We start from the raw sequence: 19,982 nt of genomic DNA, 5'->3' as shown, positions 1-19,982 counted from the left end.
AGATTAAAACATTTAGCCTAAAAGACTCTTTAAGGATTTATACTGTATATTCCTTTGGTATTGGTCACAGTTCCTTTGCTCCTGTCATTGTGTTGTATTTTTTTCTCAGGAATAGTAGAAAATAAACCTGCGCTTTCTATCGCACAAGAAAACTATATAATTGGCTTTTGGTGAAAACAGTTAACTACATTTTATTGGAGAGAAGTGTAACGGTAAAGTCATCGTAGCCCTACTATACCATAGGGCTACTCTCTTGTTAGACAAAGATGAGTGGTGTCACCATAACTCAGGTGAGGAGAAAAGTCCTTCATCTAACCTCAGCCAGTGCCAGAATTGAACCCATGGTGTTGGCATCACTCTGCATTGCAAACCAGCTGTCCAGCCAACTGAGCTGGCAGCAAATGCTGCCAATCTTGACTACTCGTGGTGATCCTTCCTTTGAACCAGGAAGGAATTAAAGATTTGGTGCACCCAGCATTTCTGAAGGTGCTTGGAACAGAAGACCTGGCCAGTAAAGTGGAACCTGATTGTACCAACAGCCCAGTGACTGCTGCACTTCAGAAGATTCAAATCATTATTATAATGATTTCTGAGGATGCCTCTGCCCCAAAGGGCAGCATGGTGACTCAGTAGTTAGCGCTGCTGCCTCACAATACCAGGGACCCGGGTTGAATCCCACTCTCTATGTAGAGTTTGCACATTCTCACCATGTCTGCATGGGTTTCCTCCCACAGTCCAAAGATGTACAGGTTAGGTGGACTGGTCATAGTAAATGCAGGGTTTAGATCAGAGTGGTGCTGGAAAAGCACAGCCGGTCAGGCAGCATCCGAGGAGCAGGAAAATCGACATTTCGGGCCAAAGCCCTTCATCAGGACTGATGAAGGGCTTTTGCCCGATATGTCGATTTTCCTGTTCCTCGGATGCTGCCTGACTTGCTGTGCGTTTCCAGCAGCACTCTGATATAAACTCTGGTTTCCAGCATCTGCAGTCCTCACTTTTGCCATGGTTATTGCAAGGTCTTAGGGATAGAATAGGGGGCCTGTGTCTGAGTGGGATGCTTTTTGAAAGTCGGTGTGGACTTAACGGGCAGAATGGCCTGCTGCCAGGTTGTAGGGATTCTATGATTCAAAGCACTTCACAAAGAGTGAGTTCCTTTGCAAATGTGATTGCTCTGAAGTAGAGAAATGTGAGAGACAGCTTTGTGAATCCCAAGATTCTACAAGCAGCAAGAAAATGAATATGCAGTTAAACCTGTTTTTGGTGGAATTGCAGGAAAGGAAGGGTGTCAGCCCAGAGACTGTGGGAGCTTGATGTTCTTTAATACCAACACAGGAAGGTGACTGATAAAAAGGTAAACACCATAGATTATACATTCTCATCTTATCATGCAGGATGAGTTCACTTACTCTGTACTACTAATGGGTATGACTAATCCTGGGTATTAATGGTCAAAATGATACTTTATCAGAGCAAAGTGCTTCAAAGCACAAGTGTAACAGAATGTCAAATGCATATGGTAACTTCAAGTTATTTACATATTTTAGATTTGAAAGAAAACAACCAAAGACATCAATGAGGCCTATCCATCCTAGTCAGCGCCTGGTCAAATCCTAGCCCGAATTCCTGGGACTCAGCCAGAAGAACCTCTCTTGTCTGGGAGAATAATTCTAACAAGAGTATTCCCTTCACTGTGGAAGCAATGACTGAGCTTTAATACATGGTACAGAAGAATGAACAGCAAGACCGATCAAGATAGCTGTGAACCTATTTTGATGTGTCCATGTGCGTCAGGAATGCAAAACTGAAACTTTAGCCATTTGTTTTAAATACATTTCTCAGCTTAGTGCGAGGAACAAAAGTCAAAGCTCTCAATAGATTGCATCACATCCCTGTGAACTAGATAAAGAAATGCAATAGCGAAAGCTTGCCCTAATTGTTCTGAGTCTGAGTTGCTTCTCAACTTTTGCCAACTTCTCAACTCAAATTTTGCCAAATTTCAAAGAAGAACAAAGAAACTTAGCTGTGCTTTACCACATCCACAAGATGCACAAATTCATAGCCAACGAACAACTGTAGTCATTGCTATTATAGAGGCAAATTTCACATCCAGTTTATGCATTGGAGGGGAGTTTTTCAGCAGTATTCCTTAAGCACTATTGGTTGAGGAAGAATGTTGGTAGCTGGCATATCAGAGGACTGTTATGTTTTTAATTCAAACGTCTTCTCGGAAAGCAACACTCCTTCAGTATTTCAGTGATGTGTAGTTCCAAGCTAAATGCTCAGAACTAAGAGTGGAACTTCACTATCTAACTTTCTGACACAAAGACAAAATATCACCAACTGAGCCAAACTGATATTTGTGAACTCCACAGATACTTTGCAGGTAGCAGTTCAAACAACTCTCACATTTCCACAACAAAGCAAAATTGCTGCAATAGATCAGTTCTTATGGGCACCTTTGCATGTAGTTAGAGGCTTGATCATTTACAAATAGCATTCAGTGAGGTTGCAAAAATGTTTAACATTTCAGAGACCCAGAAATAATGGCAAGTACAATTGTCTGGTACAGTACAGATAAGCAACAGCTTGATGCTCAATATTAATCAATTCTATTATTTATGTGAGTTTTATATCTTATAAAGACTATTAAGCAATACAAAGGTTGATCATGAGCAACCATATGTGGCTGAAGAATTCATCACACCAGTCTTAACTAGATATGGGAGGATAACAAAGTCACAATGTAAAAGTGGGACATTGTCTTTGATTATGAATGTCTATTTCAGATAGGCTGGTGGAAACCAAATTGCATCAGATCCTCACATTGCGACAGAGAAATTCTCAATAAATACAACAGCAGACTCATCTTCCATTCTAAATTTCTAATAACTTGGTTTAGCTGCAACTTCAGATAAAATGCACAATCTATAAATTTTCATAGGTTGAACAAAAGCTCCTCACGATAATATAAAATCTGAATACTCTGCAATGTAAGACAGCAAACCAACATACTGAATTTCTGTAAAAATGTATATTCCTGTAAATGTCAGGTTGACAGAGCACATCACTGGTGTGAAAATTATAAAATTATTCATCTGTCTAAACATAAATAGGCAAATTTTAAAAATACTGTTTATACTGGATCATTAACTGTAAAATGTTTGCAAGTTTGCTAATTTCAGCATAAGTTGATTATTTGCAAGCTTGAACTTGCTGTTAAAAAAAGATCTAAAATGTCATTCTTGCATTTGGAGACATTACTTGGAAAAGAGTCAATGATGATTTTGGAAGTTAAAACACAAGACTATTTTGTTTCATAGTGTTGCTGTATAACACTCCTGTGAATGGACTGGGATGTTTTATTATGTTAAAGGTGCTACATAAATTACAAGTTACTGTCGTGCAGCTCAACTTCTACCTGTTCAAGAAAAGATAATTTTTGTCCACTGGAAAATGCTTTCAGGCCATCCAACATAACCCAATCCATCTCAATCCCTTTTTAACTGTTTCCTTGTCTCATCCCTTATTCACTTTCTTATACAGGAAAATAACTTGTTGTTCTTTATTCATGTTTTAATCATTTTAATAACTGTGACTGATAACGTCTCCTTCAAGAGATACAAATTCTGCTTAGCTTCCATCTTCATCTCTTCATTTTCCCTTGATTCTCCCCACATTTACACCTGTAACCATTGAAAACATTAAATTTTGTCAAACACTTCATGCTATTTACAACTCTGATGGGAACTCCTTAGTTCACCATACAAATTTTAACACGCCACTAATTCAATCTTCAGTTAATATGTCCTATCTTTTTGTACGAAACACAGTTGTTTGATTGAGAAATCACATGATCCAGATTTTTCATTTGGAAAGCAGCCAATGAAAAGTATAGAATCCCTACAGTGTGGAATAAGTCCACATCAACTCTCCAAAGAGTAAGCCACCCTCCTATATTATTTCCTCTATGTTTACTCCTGACTAATGCACCTCATCTACAAATCCCTGAACACTATGGGTGATTTAACTTGGCCAATTCACCTAACCTGTACATCTTTGGACTACAATAGGAAACCAGAGCACCCGGAGGAAACCCATGCAGACACAGGGAGTATGTGCAAACTCCACACAGACAGTCATCCGAGGCTGGAATTGAACCCGAGTCCCTGGGGCTGTGAGGCAGCAGTGCTAACCACTGAGCCACCATGCCACCCCAAAGATTGAAGTTAAGTTTGGGAAAATGGCATTCTATCCAAAATTTTCTTCTCGATTTCTCTTAAAAATAGAAACATCAGGACATTTTAAACCTGATATATTGGTTTGCTAAATTTATTTGCTGCCTTATGGAAGCCAGCATTTCGCACCTCTGCTTTGTTCCAGAGATACACTCATAACTCAGGTCATAAAGCATTACTCATGGAATCCAATCCTATTTACTTGAACACTGTGCTTGGTCTTCACTCCCACCATGCTGTTTCCATCCCTGTAACATTGAATACAGATCAATCTGCTTGATCTCAGTTCATTTGATGTTCATTCCTAACTGTGTAATCTCCAAGCTTGCCTATTCCAAACTGCAAGGTAAAAACAATGACTGCAGATGCTGGAAACCAGATTCTGGATCAGTGGTGCTGGAAGAGCACAGCAGTTCAGGCAGCATCCGAGGAGAGGCAAAATCGACGTTTCGGGCAAAAGCACTTCATCAGGAATAAAAGCCCTGGGAGTTGCAGTGGGAGAGAGACTCCCTGAGATTCTTGTAGAGAGAGGAGGAAAACTTCTTCAAGGCAGGCCTTGCTTTTATTCCTGATGAAGGGCTTTTGCCCGAAACGTCGATTTTGCCTCTCCTCGGATGCTGCCTGAACTGCTGTGCTCTTCCAGCACCACTGATCCAGTATTCCAAACTGCACCTATCCGGCCTCCCACTTGCACTCTATACAAACCTGGAGTTATCTCAAATTCTGTCACACATTACCCCTGTAATTTTTTTAATCTAAACTGGCAGCTGTGATTACTCAATGTTAAAAGTCATATTATTGTTTATTTTCTGTTCTGGTTGATCACCCTCTTTCCCTGGACTTGTGCACACCTCCAGTTTTTCACTGACAGCTAACTTCACCAACCTAAAAATAGCCTTTCAGTTTTCTCTGAGTTCTCAACTTGTTCAGGGCTTTTCCACCCCCACTATCTCATAGAGTCATAGAGATGTACAGCACAGAAACAGACCCTTCGGTCCAACCTGTCCATGCCGACCAGATATCCCAACCCAACCTAGTCCCACCTGCCAGCACTCGGCCCATATCCCTCCAAACCCTTCCTATTCATATACCCATCCAAATGCCTCTTAAATGTTGCAATTGTACCAGCCTCCACCACATCCTCTGGCAGCTCATTCCATACACGTACCACCCTCTGTGTGAAAAAGTTGCCCCTTAGGTCCCTTTTATATCTTTCCCCTTACCCTAAACCTATGCCCTCTAGTTCTGGACTCCCTGACCCCAAGGAAAAGACTTTGTCTATTTACCCTATCCACGCCCCTCATAATTTTGTAAACCTCTATAGGGTCACCCCTCAGCCTCTGACGCTCCAGGGAAAACAGCCCCAGCCTGTTCAACCTCTCCCTGTAGCTCAAATCCTCCAACCCTGGCAACATCCTTGTAAATCTTTTCTGAACCCTTTCAAGTTTCACAACACCTTTCTGATAGGAAGGAGACCAGAATTGCATACAATATTCCAACAGTGGCCTAACCAATGTCCTGTACAGCTGCAACATGACCTCCCAACTCCTGTACTCAATACTCCGACCAATAAAGGAAAGCATACCAAACGCCGTCTTCACTATCCTATCTACCTGCGCCTCCACTTTCAAAGAGCTATGAATCTGTACTCCAAAGTCTCTTTGTTCAGCAACACTCCCTCGGACCTTACCATTAAGTGCATAAATCCTGCTAAGATTTGCTTCCCCAAAATGCAGCACCTCGCATTTATCTGAATTAAACTCCATTTGCCACTTCTCAGCCCATTGGCCCATCTAGTCCAGATCCTGTTGTAATCTGAGGTAACCCTCTTCGCTGTCCACTACACCTACAATTTTGGTGTCATCTGCAAACTTACTAAATGTACCTCTTATGCTCGCATCCAAATCATTTATGTAAATGACAAAAGGAAGAGGGCCCAGCACTCTTGTGGCACTCCACTAGTCACAGACCTCCAGTCTGAAAAACAACCCTCCACCCCCACCCTCTGTCTTCTACATTTGAACCAGTTCAGTATCCAAATGGAGGAGAAAGTGAGGTCTGCAGATGCTGGAGATCAAAGTTGAAACTTTATTGCTGGAACAGCACAGCAGGTCAGGCAGCATCCAGGGAACAGGAGATTCGACGTTTCGGGCACAGGCCCTTCCTCAGGAATGAGCAGAGAGTGTTCAGCAGGAGAAGATAAAAGGTAGGGAGGAGGGACTTGGAGGAGGGGCGTTGGAAATGTGATAGGTGGAAAGAGGTCAAGGTGAGGGTGATATCCAGTATCCAAATGGCTAGTTCTCCCTGTATTCCATGAGATCAAACCTTGCTAATCAGTCTCCCTTGGGGAACCTTGTCGAACGCCTTGCTGAAGTCCATATAGATCACATCTACCGCTCTGCCCTCATCAATCTTCTTTGTTACTTCTTCAAAAAACTCAATCAAGTTTGTGAGACACGATTTCCCACGCACAAAGCCATGTTGTCTATCCCTAATCAGTCCTTGCCTTTTCAAATACATGTACATCCTGTCCCTCAGGATTCCCTCCAACAACTTGCCCACCACCGAGGTCAGGCTCACTGGTCTATAGTTCCCTGGCTTGTCTTTAGTTCTGGACTCCCCGACCCCAGGGAAAAGACTTTGTCTATTTATCCTATCCATGCCCCTCATAATTTTGTAAACTTCTATAAGGTCACCCCTCAGCCTCCGACGCTCCAGGGAAAACAGCCCCAGCCTGTTCATCCTCTCCCTATAGCTCAAATCCTCCAATCCTGGCAACATCCTTGTAAATCTTTTCTGAACCCTTTCAAGTTTCACAACATCTTTCCGATAGGAAGGAGACCAGAATTGCACGCAATATTCCAACAGTGGCCTAACCAATGTCCTGTACAGCCGCAACTATCTCAACTGCAGCAAAGTATTAATGCTCATAGATTTCTTCCATGCCACTCATAGTTTCTGCCAACATAGAGCCAGTGACTTTCTGACTTTCTCAGCTCTCCAGGATTTCTTCTGAGCCCTGATTACACAGAACTTGGCTTCTCATTGGGTTCCCAAGGCACAGAATCTGTGAAATCTCTGACTAAGTGCCCTTTCGTCTCTGCTTGTCTCCTTTGAACACCATTTGAGAGATATATTGAAAACCTGGCAATTAGCCCTGCCCTACCGTTGGGCAGAGTTGAATATTTCCACCTAACACCTCTTGGAACTCAGTGTAACCTGAAAGTTCCATTTCAGAGATCAGTATAACTGGATGTAAAGGAAATGGATTCCAGCAATGTCTCCCTAATCACACAAACCAGAACTCTTGTGATTTTGAATATTTCTATCAGATGTCCTGTCAGGTTTTTCTCCTGTAAGGAAAGCAGTGCTAACTTCTCCAATTTATCTTCATAAACGAAGTCTCTCAGCCTTGCAATGATTCTCATGAATCTTGCCTATACTCTCTCTAATGCAGTCACATTTTCATCAAGTACAATGCTCAGAAGTGCCTGTGATGCTCCAGCTGAGGTTAAACTAGTTTCTTATACAAGTTCAACATAACTCACTTTGTCTTTTATTATTAATAAAGATTGGAATACTACATATATGTTTTTTTTAAAAATCACTCTCTTAACTTGTCCTGCCACCTTTAATGTCTTCTGCATATTTACACCCTGGTTTAATACTCTCTCTGTTCTAAGCGAGGGTCACCAGACCCAAAATGTTAACTCTGATTTCTCTAGACAAATGCTGCCAAACCTACTGAGCTTTTCCAGCAACTTCTGTTTTTGTTTAATGTTCTCCCTATCAGAATGATTCATATCAGACTTCACTGTATTTGACTTTATTTGCCACCTGTCTGTCCATTCCAGCAACTTGTCCATTTACATTTAAAACACTACACTTTCCTCAGCTAATAATGCTACCAAATCGTGCATCATCCATAAATTTTGAAACTGTGCCCTGGACATCGAGGTCTACTTCATTACTATTTATCAAGAAAAGCAAGGTTCCCAACACTGAATGGACAGTGGTGTCACCACGCTGGCGCTGAGGTGACACTTTGATAAAGCTTCCTCCAATCTGAAGAACATGTTTTAAGTGTTACCAGCTGTTTCCTGTCACTCAAGCACAGAAACAGATTAAGCAAGAGCAAGTAAGAGCAAGAGTAGGCTATCTGGCCTTTTGAGCTCGCTCTGCCATTCAATATGATTATCGCTGATCATCTAACTCAGTACTCCATTCCTGAATTTTTTTGCCATATTCCTTGATCCTTTTAGCCCTAAGAATTATATCTAATTCCTTCTTGAAAACATTCAATGTTTTGGCCTTATCCATTTCTTTTGGCTGAGAATTGCACAGATTCACCAATCTCTGGGTTTAGAAATTTCTCCTCATCTCAGTCCTAAATGGCCCACCCCATATCTTTAAACCCCTGGTTACGGACTTCTGGTCATTGGGAACACCCTTTCTGCAGTTAATTTGTCTATTTCTGTTAGAATTTTCTCGGTTTCCCTGAGTTTTCCCCCGGCTTTCTTCTAAACTCCATTGAATATAGTCTTAAGTGGCCCAAATACAATTCTGTATCCATGTTTCTAATGTCCCTGTCATTCCAGGATCTTTTGGAGGTCTATATGGGCGGCACGGTGGCACAGTGGTGGGCGGCACGGTGGCACAGTGGTTAGCACTGCTGCCTTACAGCGCCAGAGACCTGGGTTCAATTCCCAACTCAGGCGACCGGCTGTGTGGAGTTTGCACATTCTCCCCGTGTCTGCGTGGGTTTCCTCCGGGTGCTCCGGTTTCCTCCCACGGTCCAAAGATGTGCAGGTCAGGTGAATTGGCCATGCTAAATTGCCCGTAGTGTTAGGTAAAAGGGGTAAATGTAGGGGAATGGGTGGGTTGCGCTTCGGCGGGTCGGTGTGGACTTGTTGGGCCGAAGGGCCTGTTTCCACACTGTAAGTAATCTAATCTAATCTAATCTAATCTAATCTAATCTAATCTAATATGCACCACATCAACAGTACTGCCTTTATTAACTCACTCTATTCCCCCATCTCCACCAAATTTTCCCTTAAGAAATCTATGTTGGCTTTGCTTAATTAACCCATAATTGTCAATGTGATTATTAATTTTGTCCCAAATTATTGTTTCTAGATGATCAGTAATTCCAATCAGGCCACCAAAATTCTTGAGCCCCACAGAATGAGTGCCTCTAGTACATCCTTTCAATTCACTGCTCTTTCTACTTCTTCCTATAAGAACCCTGGAAAATACATAAAAATTTGACATGAATAGAAGGACATTTTAACTTTTCCGCAACATCCCAAAATATTTTACAGTCAATTAATTTTTGAAGGGTAGCAACTGTTTTTATGGAGTACTTCAACCATTCTCAAAAAGACAAACATGTGTCTGACAGATTGCTGTATTGACTGTTCTATTATGAACAATTCAGTGGAAGACAAACTATTTCATGAAAATAATTATTTCCTGATGCATTTCATAAGAATTGACCATAGTCATTTAATCCCCCAGGAATTTAAAAAACCATGATCTTTGAATCATAATAAACAAGCTGGACCATAAGTAAAGACAGACATAGGAGTTCGCATATAATATTATTTTATCAAGCACATATTATTCTAACACTGCAAATTCAAGAATGCCTTAAACGCCATCTATTCAGGAGATACTGAGTGGCAGGGTGTGGAGGAGAAGCTGCGGCATCATTTATACTCACAAGTAATACTCTCATTCAGAAAGTTCTCGTTCAAATTCTATTTCAGCAAATTGAGAGCAGAGAGTAAGACATCCCTAGAGTGTTGAAGGAGTGCTGAATTGTTGTTACCCTTCAAAGGAGATATTATACCAGTTTTTCTTCTCCTAATGGAGACAGGAATGGGATCAGGAAAGTAAAGCAGTTAGGACCGTTGATTGGAAACTTTAATTTTTTGTCCCTTTCCAATGCTGCATTATGCTTGTGTGGATGTTCTGCAGACAGAGTAGATTATGTGTGAATCCTGTCTGCACATCTTTTGAGGTTGGGGTCACCATTGCAAGAACCACCAAAATTTACATTTCCTTCCCTGCACTATTTTCATGTGCTGGTGCAGTTGGTGAAGCTCTAAACAAAATGGCAGGTTTGAGAATTTGTGACCTTTGAAGAAGGTCTACTGAGGAGTCTGCGAAATTCATACAGTTACATGTTATATATTTTGACACATTTAGTACAGTACCATATTCTGTAATGGAATACAGATGTGTTTATAATAGTGATTGATCTTAGGGTTCTGTTCTGAAAAGGTAAGTTGACCATCATATTCACCACCATTATCTAATGGATGAAATGCATTGCAGTACTTTTCCTATTAGAGAATGTAACATAATGCATTTAAAACTATAGAAACATTATGCTGGGGAATTCTCACCCCATGTCTGAATTGAGATTAAATTTCCAAAGTTTTTTAGCTTTGTAAAAATAATGGTCCTTCTGTTGGACTACAAAAAATCTCTAAACATTTGCCCACTCTACTGATTGATAAGCAATATTACAAAACAGAAGAGATCATCACTTATAAATTAGAAAAGCCATCTGATGTTTCAATTTCAATTGTCTGCATTGTTGACATTTTCCAGATTTTGCTTCAATAGATGGGACTATAGTGAACGCTTGTAAATTTCAAAAGACACAAAAATGCTCATCTCAACAAGAAGGCTGCATTTAAATCTTGATTGACAGTTTTAAGAGGTTGTTGTAGAAGTATCTGTTTTTGATGCTGTAAGTGAATAAGTTTTTTTATGACAGGTGGACCGTTTTATGCAATTTTTATGAGTTTTATGGAGGTGAGTTTTTCCCCAGTTAAATTCACTCTCATCTTTAAATATTTTATTCAGGATGATGTTGTACCTAAATATAAGTTTAAAAGTATACGGTAAAGAAATGGAATTATATAAACTCTATGTTCTAGAATCACCTTAAAACATTTATTGCTTAGCAATTCAAATTAGAAATGGTAACAGTCATATAACAAATATCAAAACCCAAACAGGAATTGTTGGAAAAACTCAGCAAATCTGGCAGCATCTATGGAGAGAAATCAGAGTTAACGTTTGAGTCTGGTGACCCTTCTTCAGAACTCCAAACATATTTTCATTTGCTGTGCTTCTGAAATCAGCCATGTCAGTATACACTTGTATGTTCAATAGTACTAATTATTTAATTATGTTTCTATTTATTATAAATGTTTTAACACATTTTACCAATATTGCTCATATTTGTAAGAATTACTGCGTGAAATAAGATTATGTAAAATAGATAATTGTTTAACAATATTTTGATAACATTGAGTATTTTATATTTTAGTAATGATCCAGAATATACTGAAAAACTATGGCATTTGAATGATATACATATTTATTGGTAAGGAAATCAGAAGGCAAATGATATTGAAGAGATACCCTGCGAAGTGGAAATGGTCCCCAAGTTATGACTTGGCAGTAGGCTTCACAAAAAATATCATCATTGCTTTTGACTTTCTTATGATTATTGAAAAGTTTTTGCTTTGGAAATCAACTAACTACTAAATTTACTACATGAAGTTATAATCAGTATATATACTCTTGTAACTATGTTATAACTGTTAATAATTGCACATCAATCTTTCTTGCCCGGGAAATGACCAATTATGAATCAAAAACCTAATTCCTTCAGTGGTGAATTGTTCTGGCAGATTTTGGAAATCTAAATTTTTAAAAATTGACTTTTATTTCTTTCCCTTTCCATTCGTTTTTCCTCTCAATTTTTCTTTTTGTGCCTGATCTGACATTTAACTCATCCCTTCTAACTCATACTCTTTCTCAATTTTTCCTTTGGTTATTTCTCAAACCTTTAAATTCATTTTTTAAGGTAAGACATTATTTTCCCCATTGTTCACTCAAATTGCAGACGCTCTGCTGTACTCACCACACTGTTGTCAGTTCACAAATTCAGCAACTTTGTGGTCAACTTGTTAAATCCTAATTATGCATAATTAAGTCCGACTAACAGATCTGATCCAGATCTGATCCGACTGATCCAGATGAGATGTACTCTTCATCTGGATCAATGCAACATCTTAGGATGGATACCATAATCTTAAAAAAAAACTGACAACCATTTTATATTGGTAATTAAAAAATGCATGTACTTACAGCCAACCATCATCATAGCCACAGAAAATATCTTCTCCCCATCTGTGGTAGGAGCAATGTTGCCAAATCCTATTGTGGTAAGGCTGGTCATGGTAAAATAAAGGGAAGATATGTACAATGAATCTTTTGTGGGTCCCCCTTCCCACTGTCCGGTGCCACTGGCATTGAAATGGTAGGGTGTTCCAATACTTAGACCCAGTTGATAGAGCCAGCTGTCTGTTTTTATTCTGTTGGTGACTTCATCAATGACCTCGTAATCCCCGATACTGTACCAAATGCAGGCAAGCCAATGAGCCACTAATCCAAAAACGCACACCAGCAGCACCAGCACGGCAGCACCATATTCGAGATAATGGTCCAGCTTCCTGGCAACACGGCCAAGTCTTAAAAGGCGCACAACCTTCAGGGAGCTGAACAGGCTGCTGATACCCTGAAATCAACAGATATTGAGTAATGTTACTTTGAAACAGGAGAAAAAAAGCTGCACTTACTTTTCAAGACAAAAACAGAGAGTAATCAAGAGCTATGGGAACATATTTGAGAAATGAGACTGAGAGGATAGCTGCAGTGAAGATTGGGCACAGATGGAATGACTACATTGGCCTTTGGGTGGGCTGGTGATTCAATGATTCCACAAAGTATCTCAATTTTCTTTCACAGAAAATGCAACTCATGAATATGATCCTCTGACACACCCCAAATCTTGAATGTTGTTTATGGTACAAATATTTATTTGCTCCTGTCACTATGATGTATCATTATTTGCTATTAGAATTGCATTCACAGTATTGTCCAATTAGACCATGAGGTATGGTGTCCTTGACTGAGTGAAGATCATCAAATAAATCAGCAGGATAGATTGCACACCCATAATGGAGCATGTCTCATTTTGAACCCTTCAAGTGAATGATTATAAAATATGCAGGTTTGGATAAAGAACGTCCTGTGCATGGGCAATTATTGATGGCTTTATACGACAGAGAGTAATCAGTTCTAGTTTGTTTTGTATTATGCATATTCCTGAAGTGAAGACTTTCAGATACATTGGGTTTCCTACTTCGGTTAGTGTGTAATCCTGAAGTAATTCAGCTACAATGCACACCAATGTGTTCATCTAATTTAGTCCTAAGAATGAGCAACTCTCACATCTCATGAAATAATTAAAAGAAGATGAGTTGATATAGGCATGATAAGATTTGATCAGCTTTCTCCTATACTGTAAAAGTGCATGGTTTTGTGATTCAATACAACCCTGAACATTTCATAAGATCCTGATAGTGTGATTCAATTAATGTCAAATTAAGTTTCCAAGTACTCAACATCAAGCACTGGATCAATTTCTCCATTAATTCTGATACTTTTATGGATGCATCAACACCAAAGATACTGCCATTCTATAATTGTTGTGTATGCTGACAATTGACCAAAGGAAATCAAATTAACATTGATCTCAAGATTTGTCACAACTGGATAAACTGGGGAATACAAAACAAAGAATGTTTGCTTTCAGTTCTACTGACATTGATTTACTCATTTTTGGGATGTGGATGAGTAGTGCTGATATGGCTGGATTTATTGTCCAGTTTTTTTGCAGACTTTAAGAATTAAACACGTACTGTCAGTAGCATCACATGTAGGTCAGACAGCCAGAACATCTTTAAAGGACATTAATACCTAGTTGGGCTTTTTGCAGCAAATCAGCAATTAACATAGCACCAGACTTGTCAAATTCAATTTCAAAACGTTTTAGTCCAGTCGCATAACCACTGAAGTTCTCTGCCTGTTACGTAGTATGATATCAGCCTAATAAAACAAAATCTGTATAAAAATAAAGAAGTACCAGTGTTGTATGTAGAATTAAATTCAACAAAGTGGCTTGCCACTATGGATATTTTGTATCATTGGTTTTGAGATTAATATTAGGATGTTGATATACTTGATGATTCATACCACAATCTCATGATTTGACCAGATGCAAGTTCCCACATAATCTAACCTGCAAAAAATTGTGTCTTGCTGTGAGCATGCAGGAGTTCTGATTAATATGAGATATCATTCAGAAACCCATGAAGCTAGTTCTGGGAACTAAAATAGGGTATGACCAATGAAGACTGAATCTAAATCCACTAACACACTGCTCACACTGTTAATCTTACACTCCATTTTATTCCACGGTTTATAGTCAGTCATATATTCTTCTTCAATTATCATGCTTCAGGCATTGGACGTGACTGGAATCTCGATGAAGTTAGTGGGATTCTTGATGAATGTGCAGTCAGTGATTTTCATTATAATCCATTCCAGGAAGTAGCAATTTGAACCTTTCATAAACAATGTGGTTTTCATTTATGTGGAGTTACTTTCATATTTTAGGTTTCACTGTAACTTTAATTGTAAGACCTAAGTCAATTACAATTATAGACTAAGTTCTACTAAGTTCTACTAAATCCAGATTGGTAGATATATTCCAGTTACTGATGTTTTCACAGGTTTTATACATTTTATTAAGTTTATGCAGAAATTATACTTAATATGTGGTTTTCAAATTACTTTAGGACACCAGCTCATGCGTCTGGTTAACTTAGCACATTTGCCTTATTCTTTTTTGTCGAGTATGTTTATTTTTCAGTCATCTCACTGTGCTAAATCACTGAGTCATCATTTATTAACACTTGCTAGCCAATACCCACTGTGCATGTTCTGAGACATCTTGAATTCTAATTGGCTTATGAATGCATGGACAGTACATAATCAATCTCAAATTGGCTGAACAGCTTGTGACCAATTCCTAACTGGTTTATTTTTCCTGATTGTTCTTTGCAATGGCAATCTTGTTCCTTTTAAGATAGCTTGATCATTGGAGCTTACTAATTTCATAGCTCTCTACCAGGATAATGTGGCATCTGTAGAACTACTGTCTGTTTACAGTAGTTTTATATTGGCCCAGTCTATAATTGTAATTGACTTGGCTCTTAACTAAATTAAAGTAAAAATTAAAATCTTACAATAAGATTACCTCTAATTTCCAATGGATAGAGTGCCAACCTGTCCAACCTTTCCTTATAAGATAATTTCTCCTCATCCCAGAATCAGTCAAGTGAAACTTTGCAATACTGCTCCAATTCTATCCTTTCTTAAAGAAGGGAACTATAATAAAGGTTCATAATTTTTCACTATTATTTGGGTACTTGGGTCATAGGTAGGGATAATTTGTTTTTGGGTATGTGGTTCTGTGAGGGTAACCATTTTTTTAAGGGCAAAGACTTGTTTTATCTGTGAGTCAGAATAGCATTTCCAACAAAGTAAATAACTTATCAAGCTACTTGACAAAATAACAGCTGAAGAGTTTATGAAGTTGTGCTTTAATGACCCAGAAAGGGAGAGATGGGAAGAGGTCACACCACAAGTAAGTCCAGTTCAGAGAAGAAAAGTGATCCATACCAGAAGGGCAGCTTAGTTTTGGCAGTATCCAGGCAGTTTCCAGAAATGGATTGGGTTCTTAAACTGTTTTAAAAGTCCGAGTAGACAGTGCTGGGGTGTCTTCATATGTTTTCCAGCAACATCGACATTAGCAGAAGGGTGAATTGTTTTCTCTGTTTCACAGAGCTGTAAAAGGCTTGTTTCATTCCACATTTCACCTTTAGCCAAAAGAGGACTCAGATTTGTATACATACCAATGTGAGAAACTCCTGTCATCTTAGTTAGGTACGTGGAGCATACTTTCCATCTGGTATTGTTGAAGACAAAGTCTGATATGCGCCTGATAGCTAGCTAAGAGTGAGCAATTAGATAATATGGTGGAATGTTATAGGGATCTGAGTGATGTGGTTATGGTGAGATTTGTGAAAGAATCAAATGAGAAGTCCAGCAAGATCTATCGCAATATTATTCCACCTTTTATGCTTTTGCTGAGTGGAGAGGTGATTCCCTCACTAAGCAACAGTAAGATGCCAGTTAAGGGATATAATTGTTCGTTAAATACCTTATTAATACCACACCTCACCCCATTAACAATCAGCAACCACCTGCATGCTGTGGCTGTGTCCTAGAGAGGGTGTTTAGGTGGGATATGACTAAGAACAGGTAAACTGCATGGCCTTGTGGTTACATAGCAACAAGGGTGAAAGATGGAGTTGTATGTGTGAGGGATTGCCAGCCAACCTGGCTATGTGCCATGAGCAGCATGGCATGGCTTTGTGATTACTGTGCTGTAATGTTGCCAGTAAGGGATAAGTAATACTAGATTGTCTGGGTGCACCGCAGCTTTTCAAAGATGGCACAGGCACTAGTGATGTAGGCCTTTCAGCGTCTATCCAATGAGTAGCAAATTGTTCTAGGAATAGTGTGTGGTAAGATGGAGGTGGAATGGATGTGAGGGTTTCCATAATGGTGTGATGGACAGCTAGTGAGGCACATTTGGTAAGATATGACGAGCCATCTTACTGATCTCACGGCAAGAAGCCCTCTAAAAAATACTTCTAATGTGCAATTCGCCAAAAAAAGGTAACATTGAACCCATAGGCTAGAATTTTAGCAGCTTTTTGGCAACAGGATAGCAGAGGTGGAGGTTGGCAAAGTGGCACAGAAAAGAATCATGGGGTCAGGAAAAGATGACATTTTGGTATCTTCCTTGGGCATATCACTTTGCCAATTGTGAGAAAGCTAACAGATCAGCCAATTTAGTGGCCAATTAAGAACCAGTTGTAAAGTCAATAGGATTTTGCCCCATTGTTTCCCCCTCCCCATTCCCTGGAATCCCACATTGGGATCTGCAGCATGTCTATGTCATCACCTAACCCTCTTCGCTGGTTCCTGGCCAGTGAGGCACCCGCTCCATGCAGTCAATGCTTCAGCTCTACCTGGTATTACATCTGAAGTTGCTGCTGCGCTGCAGTCTCTAACTGAGCCAGCAGATTTGGGATCAGGTTGCTGACTTGAATTGGAATAATCTGGCTTAATTGGTTGCTGCAGGAAATGTGCCTTCTCGGGGTCCACTGACAACCTAAGGAGGATCCTCTATCACTAACACAGTGGCAGAACTTCAATAGAAACCTACGTGTTTAGTGCAACTCTGAACCACAGGGAGGGAATAAATTCAAAGCCACTGATATATGGTTTTGACTAAAGATTTGAAAGGATCACATATGATTTCAAACATGGTTAAAAATAATCAAATTCTGAATTATTTTCTGATACTGTTAAAAATAAAGAATTATTGACTCACAGAACAATGAATATTATATGTAGTCCTTATTAGTTAAAGTCACTAATATTTTCAAATACATTTTCCAATTTGTTGAGTTCTGTAAACTTCACTATTTCGTGAAAATTCTTCTGGGACTTAAGGCTTAAGGAACATGCAAACTGGGAAGTGGGGTGTCCTACATAGACCTTTAAAAGGTTGTAGTTAAATGTGTATTTTTCTTTCTCAATGCTTTCTGCCCTTACTGCATTCCGCTCCCACAGTGCAAAGATATAGTAATCTTCAAAACTTCAAACAGAATGAAGTCTAACTCTTGGTGACAGCATTTTTAAAGGTGATTGGAAGTCATATCATCATAGAGTCATATGGCATGGATACAGACCTGTTATTAGAAGTTATATTTGGAAACTGTTATTATGTGCTTGAATTGCAATATTAGTCGGTAACTGGATGAAAATGTCAAAAGTACCCTCCATGTCTGACGAGAAAAGAAACTATGAAGTTGTCAAGTACAAAATCCGTGACATTGCATTAAAAAGTGCACAAACCAGTAAACTGACTACAGAATTTTCCTCTTGGTAAACAGTAAACTAAGGCAGGTAATGATGGTCATATCTTGAAAAGATTGAATTAGCATGTTTGGAATCTGCATTGAATGCAGGATCTGTCAAGATCTTTTCTTGTACTATTAAGCTTGTAGCAGTCTTTACTGCGGCTAAAGCATGGACTCCCAGAAATCGGAATTTTATTGTATCTTGATTATAATTGACAGCATGTAGAACAGTCAGCATATTTGCCTAGAGAAAGAAGTGGTGAAATAAGTTATTGTAACTTTGCTGTCAAACTATTTTACATTAATGCATTTTTCTAACCATGTGAAATAATCTTGTCGCCACAAGCAACCAATGCCCTTGTGCACTCATGCTGACTCTACAATAAATAACTCAAAGATAAGTTCAGAGACAAGAAACACATAGCACTTTAGCACATAGCTTTGAATCTAACAGTCATGTATGCTAAGTAACATCAGATCAGCGCACAATCCCTGAAGTATTTAATAATGATGATGGCAAGGAGCTTTTCAATATCTGTCTCTGATAATCTTGGCTTTATCCCATTAGTCTTCTACTCTTGATTAACTGAGTTATTGAATTTTTCAACCTCAGATCCTTACTAAATTACTTAAGTAATTTAAATTAATCACATGAATTGCAAAAAACCAGGTTCCTTAAAAATGATTTTCCAGTGGGAAAGTAAGTAGGCTGCTGTTTTATAAAATTCTCTGAACACCATTTCTCCTTTGAAATAGAAAAACAGAAGGCAAGTAATTCTCTCAGATTTGGAAAATTATTTCATGATACTTTCTGCTGCATGTTGTTATTAGTACATTTTGGGTGGAATTTAATGCCTCTTCCAGAAGCAGGTTTGGAGATCCTGCTGCCTTTCCTACCTTTTGCATTGCTACAGGGTATAAAAATACAAAGATAGCCTTCCACCTTGAGCCCCTTAAGTGGCCACTTTAAGGGTTTCATTCCACTATCACTAGTATTTAACCCGTAGCCTCTCCTTACTGGGAAATCCAGTGGATGAACCTGCCGGCAGAAATGGATGGACCCAGAGTTAGATCCCCTTGATTCTTCAAATTCCCAGAATGTTGCCCGTATGATCCTACCCCATATCACCCATACTCTTGAGGTGAGTGCAATGTTGGCCACACTGCAGTACAGGCAGTTTCCGCCACTCTCAGTGGCACTGCAGGTACAAAAGACCCACTGGCCTCTTCTGAGATCTCAGAGACAGGACACCTTCCAACTGGATTTGCGGAGAGGAACTCCCTTCACATAAACTGGGAAAGCCAACAATGATCAGGTTAGTAATGTAAAACCGAGAACTGTGGATGCTGGAAATCTGAAGCGAAGACAGAAATTGCTGGAGAAACTCAGCATGTCGATCAGCATCTGTGGGGAGAGAGCAAAGTTGACATTTCCGGTCCAGAGATCCTTCATCAGCATATCAGTTCTGAAGAAAAATCATTGGACCCGAAATTACTGACTCTATTTTCTCTCTGCAGGTGCTGACAGACCTGCTGAGTTTCTCCAGCAATTTGTGTTTTTTTACTGATCGGGTCAGTGCTTGAGTGGAATTAAATTTGAACAGGCCTCCCAGATGTGGCCACTGCAAGAGATGAGGTTAGTTTTCTAGCCTCCATCCCAGTTTTAATTCTGCTCATTGCTTTCACAAAACTGAGACCACAAATTAAGGTTTATGTTTCTCCTAAAGTATGATAGATGCAATTATTGACAATGCCCTTAAGATGGAAAATAATATTTAACCAGGGCAAACATACATCCGAGCGTATGAGCAAGAATAAG

General features: G+C 39.3%; 1 protein-coding gene across 2 annotated transcripts in view; it reads right to left on the bottom strand.

Moving 5' to 3' along the window:
- Positions 1 to 19,982, bottom strand: part of kcnh5b (potassium voltage-gated channel, subfamily H (eag-related), member 5b) — a 319,253-nt gene that overhangs the window by 159,848 nt on the left and 139,423 nt on the right. For both annotated transcript variants that reach the window (XM_043697222.2, XM_043697223.2), the window contains exon 7: positions 12,408 to 12,837. In XM_043697222.2, the coding sequence (XP_043553157.1) occupies positions 12,408 to 12,837 (430 nt within the window). The remainder of the gene's footprint in view (positions 1 to 12,407; positions 12,838 to 19,982) is intronic.

The sequence above is a fragment of the Chiloscyllium plagiosum genome, unplaced genomic scaffold, assembly GCF_037043375.1.
Source record: "Chiloscyllium plagiosum isolate Xiang-an unplaced genomic scaffold, Cpla_swu_hap1 HiC_scaffold_8, whole genome shotgun sequence".
NCBI lineage: Eukaryota > Metazoa > Chordata > Chondrichthyes > Orectolobiformes > Hemiscylliidae > Chiloscyllium > Chiloscyllium plagiosum.
This window is presented reverse-complemented; position numbering and strand designations above follow the sequence as displayed.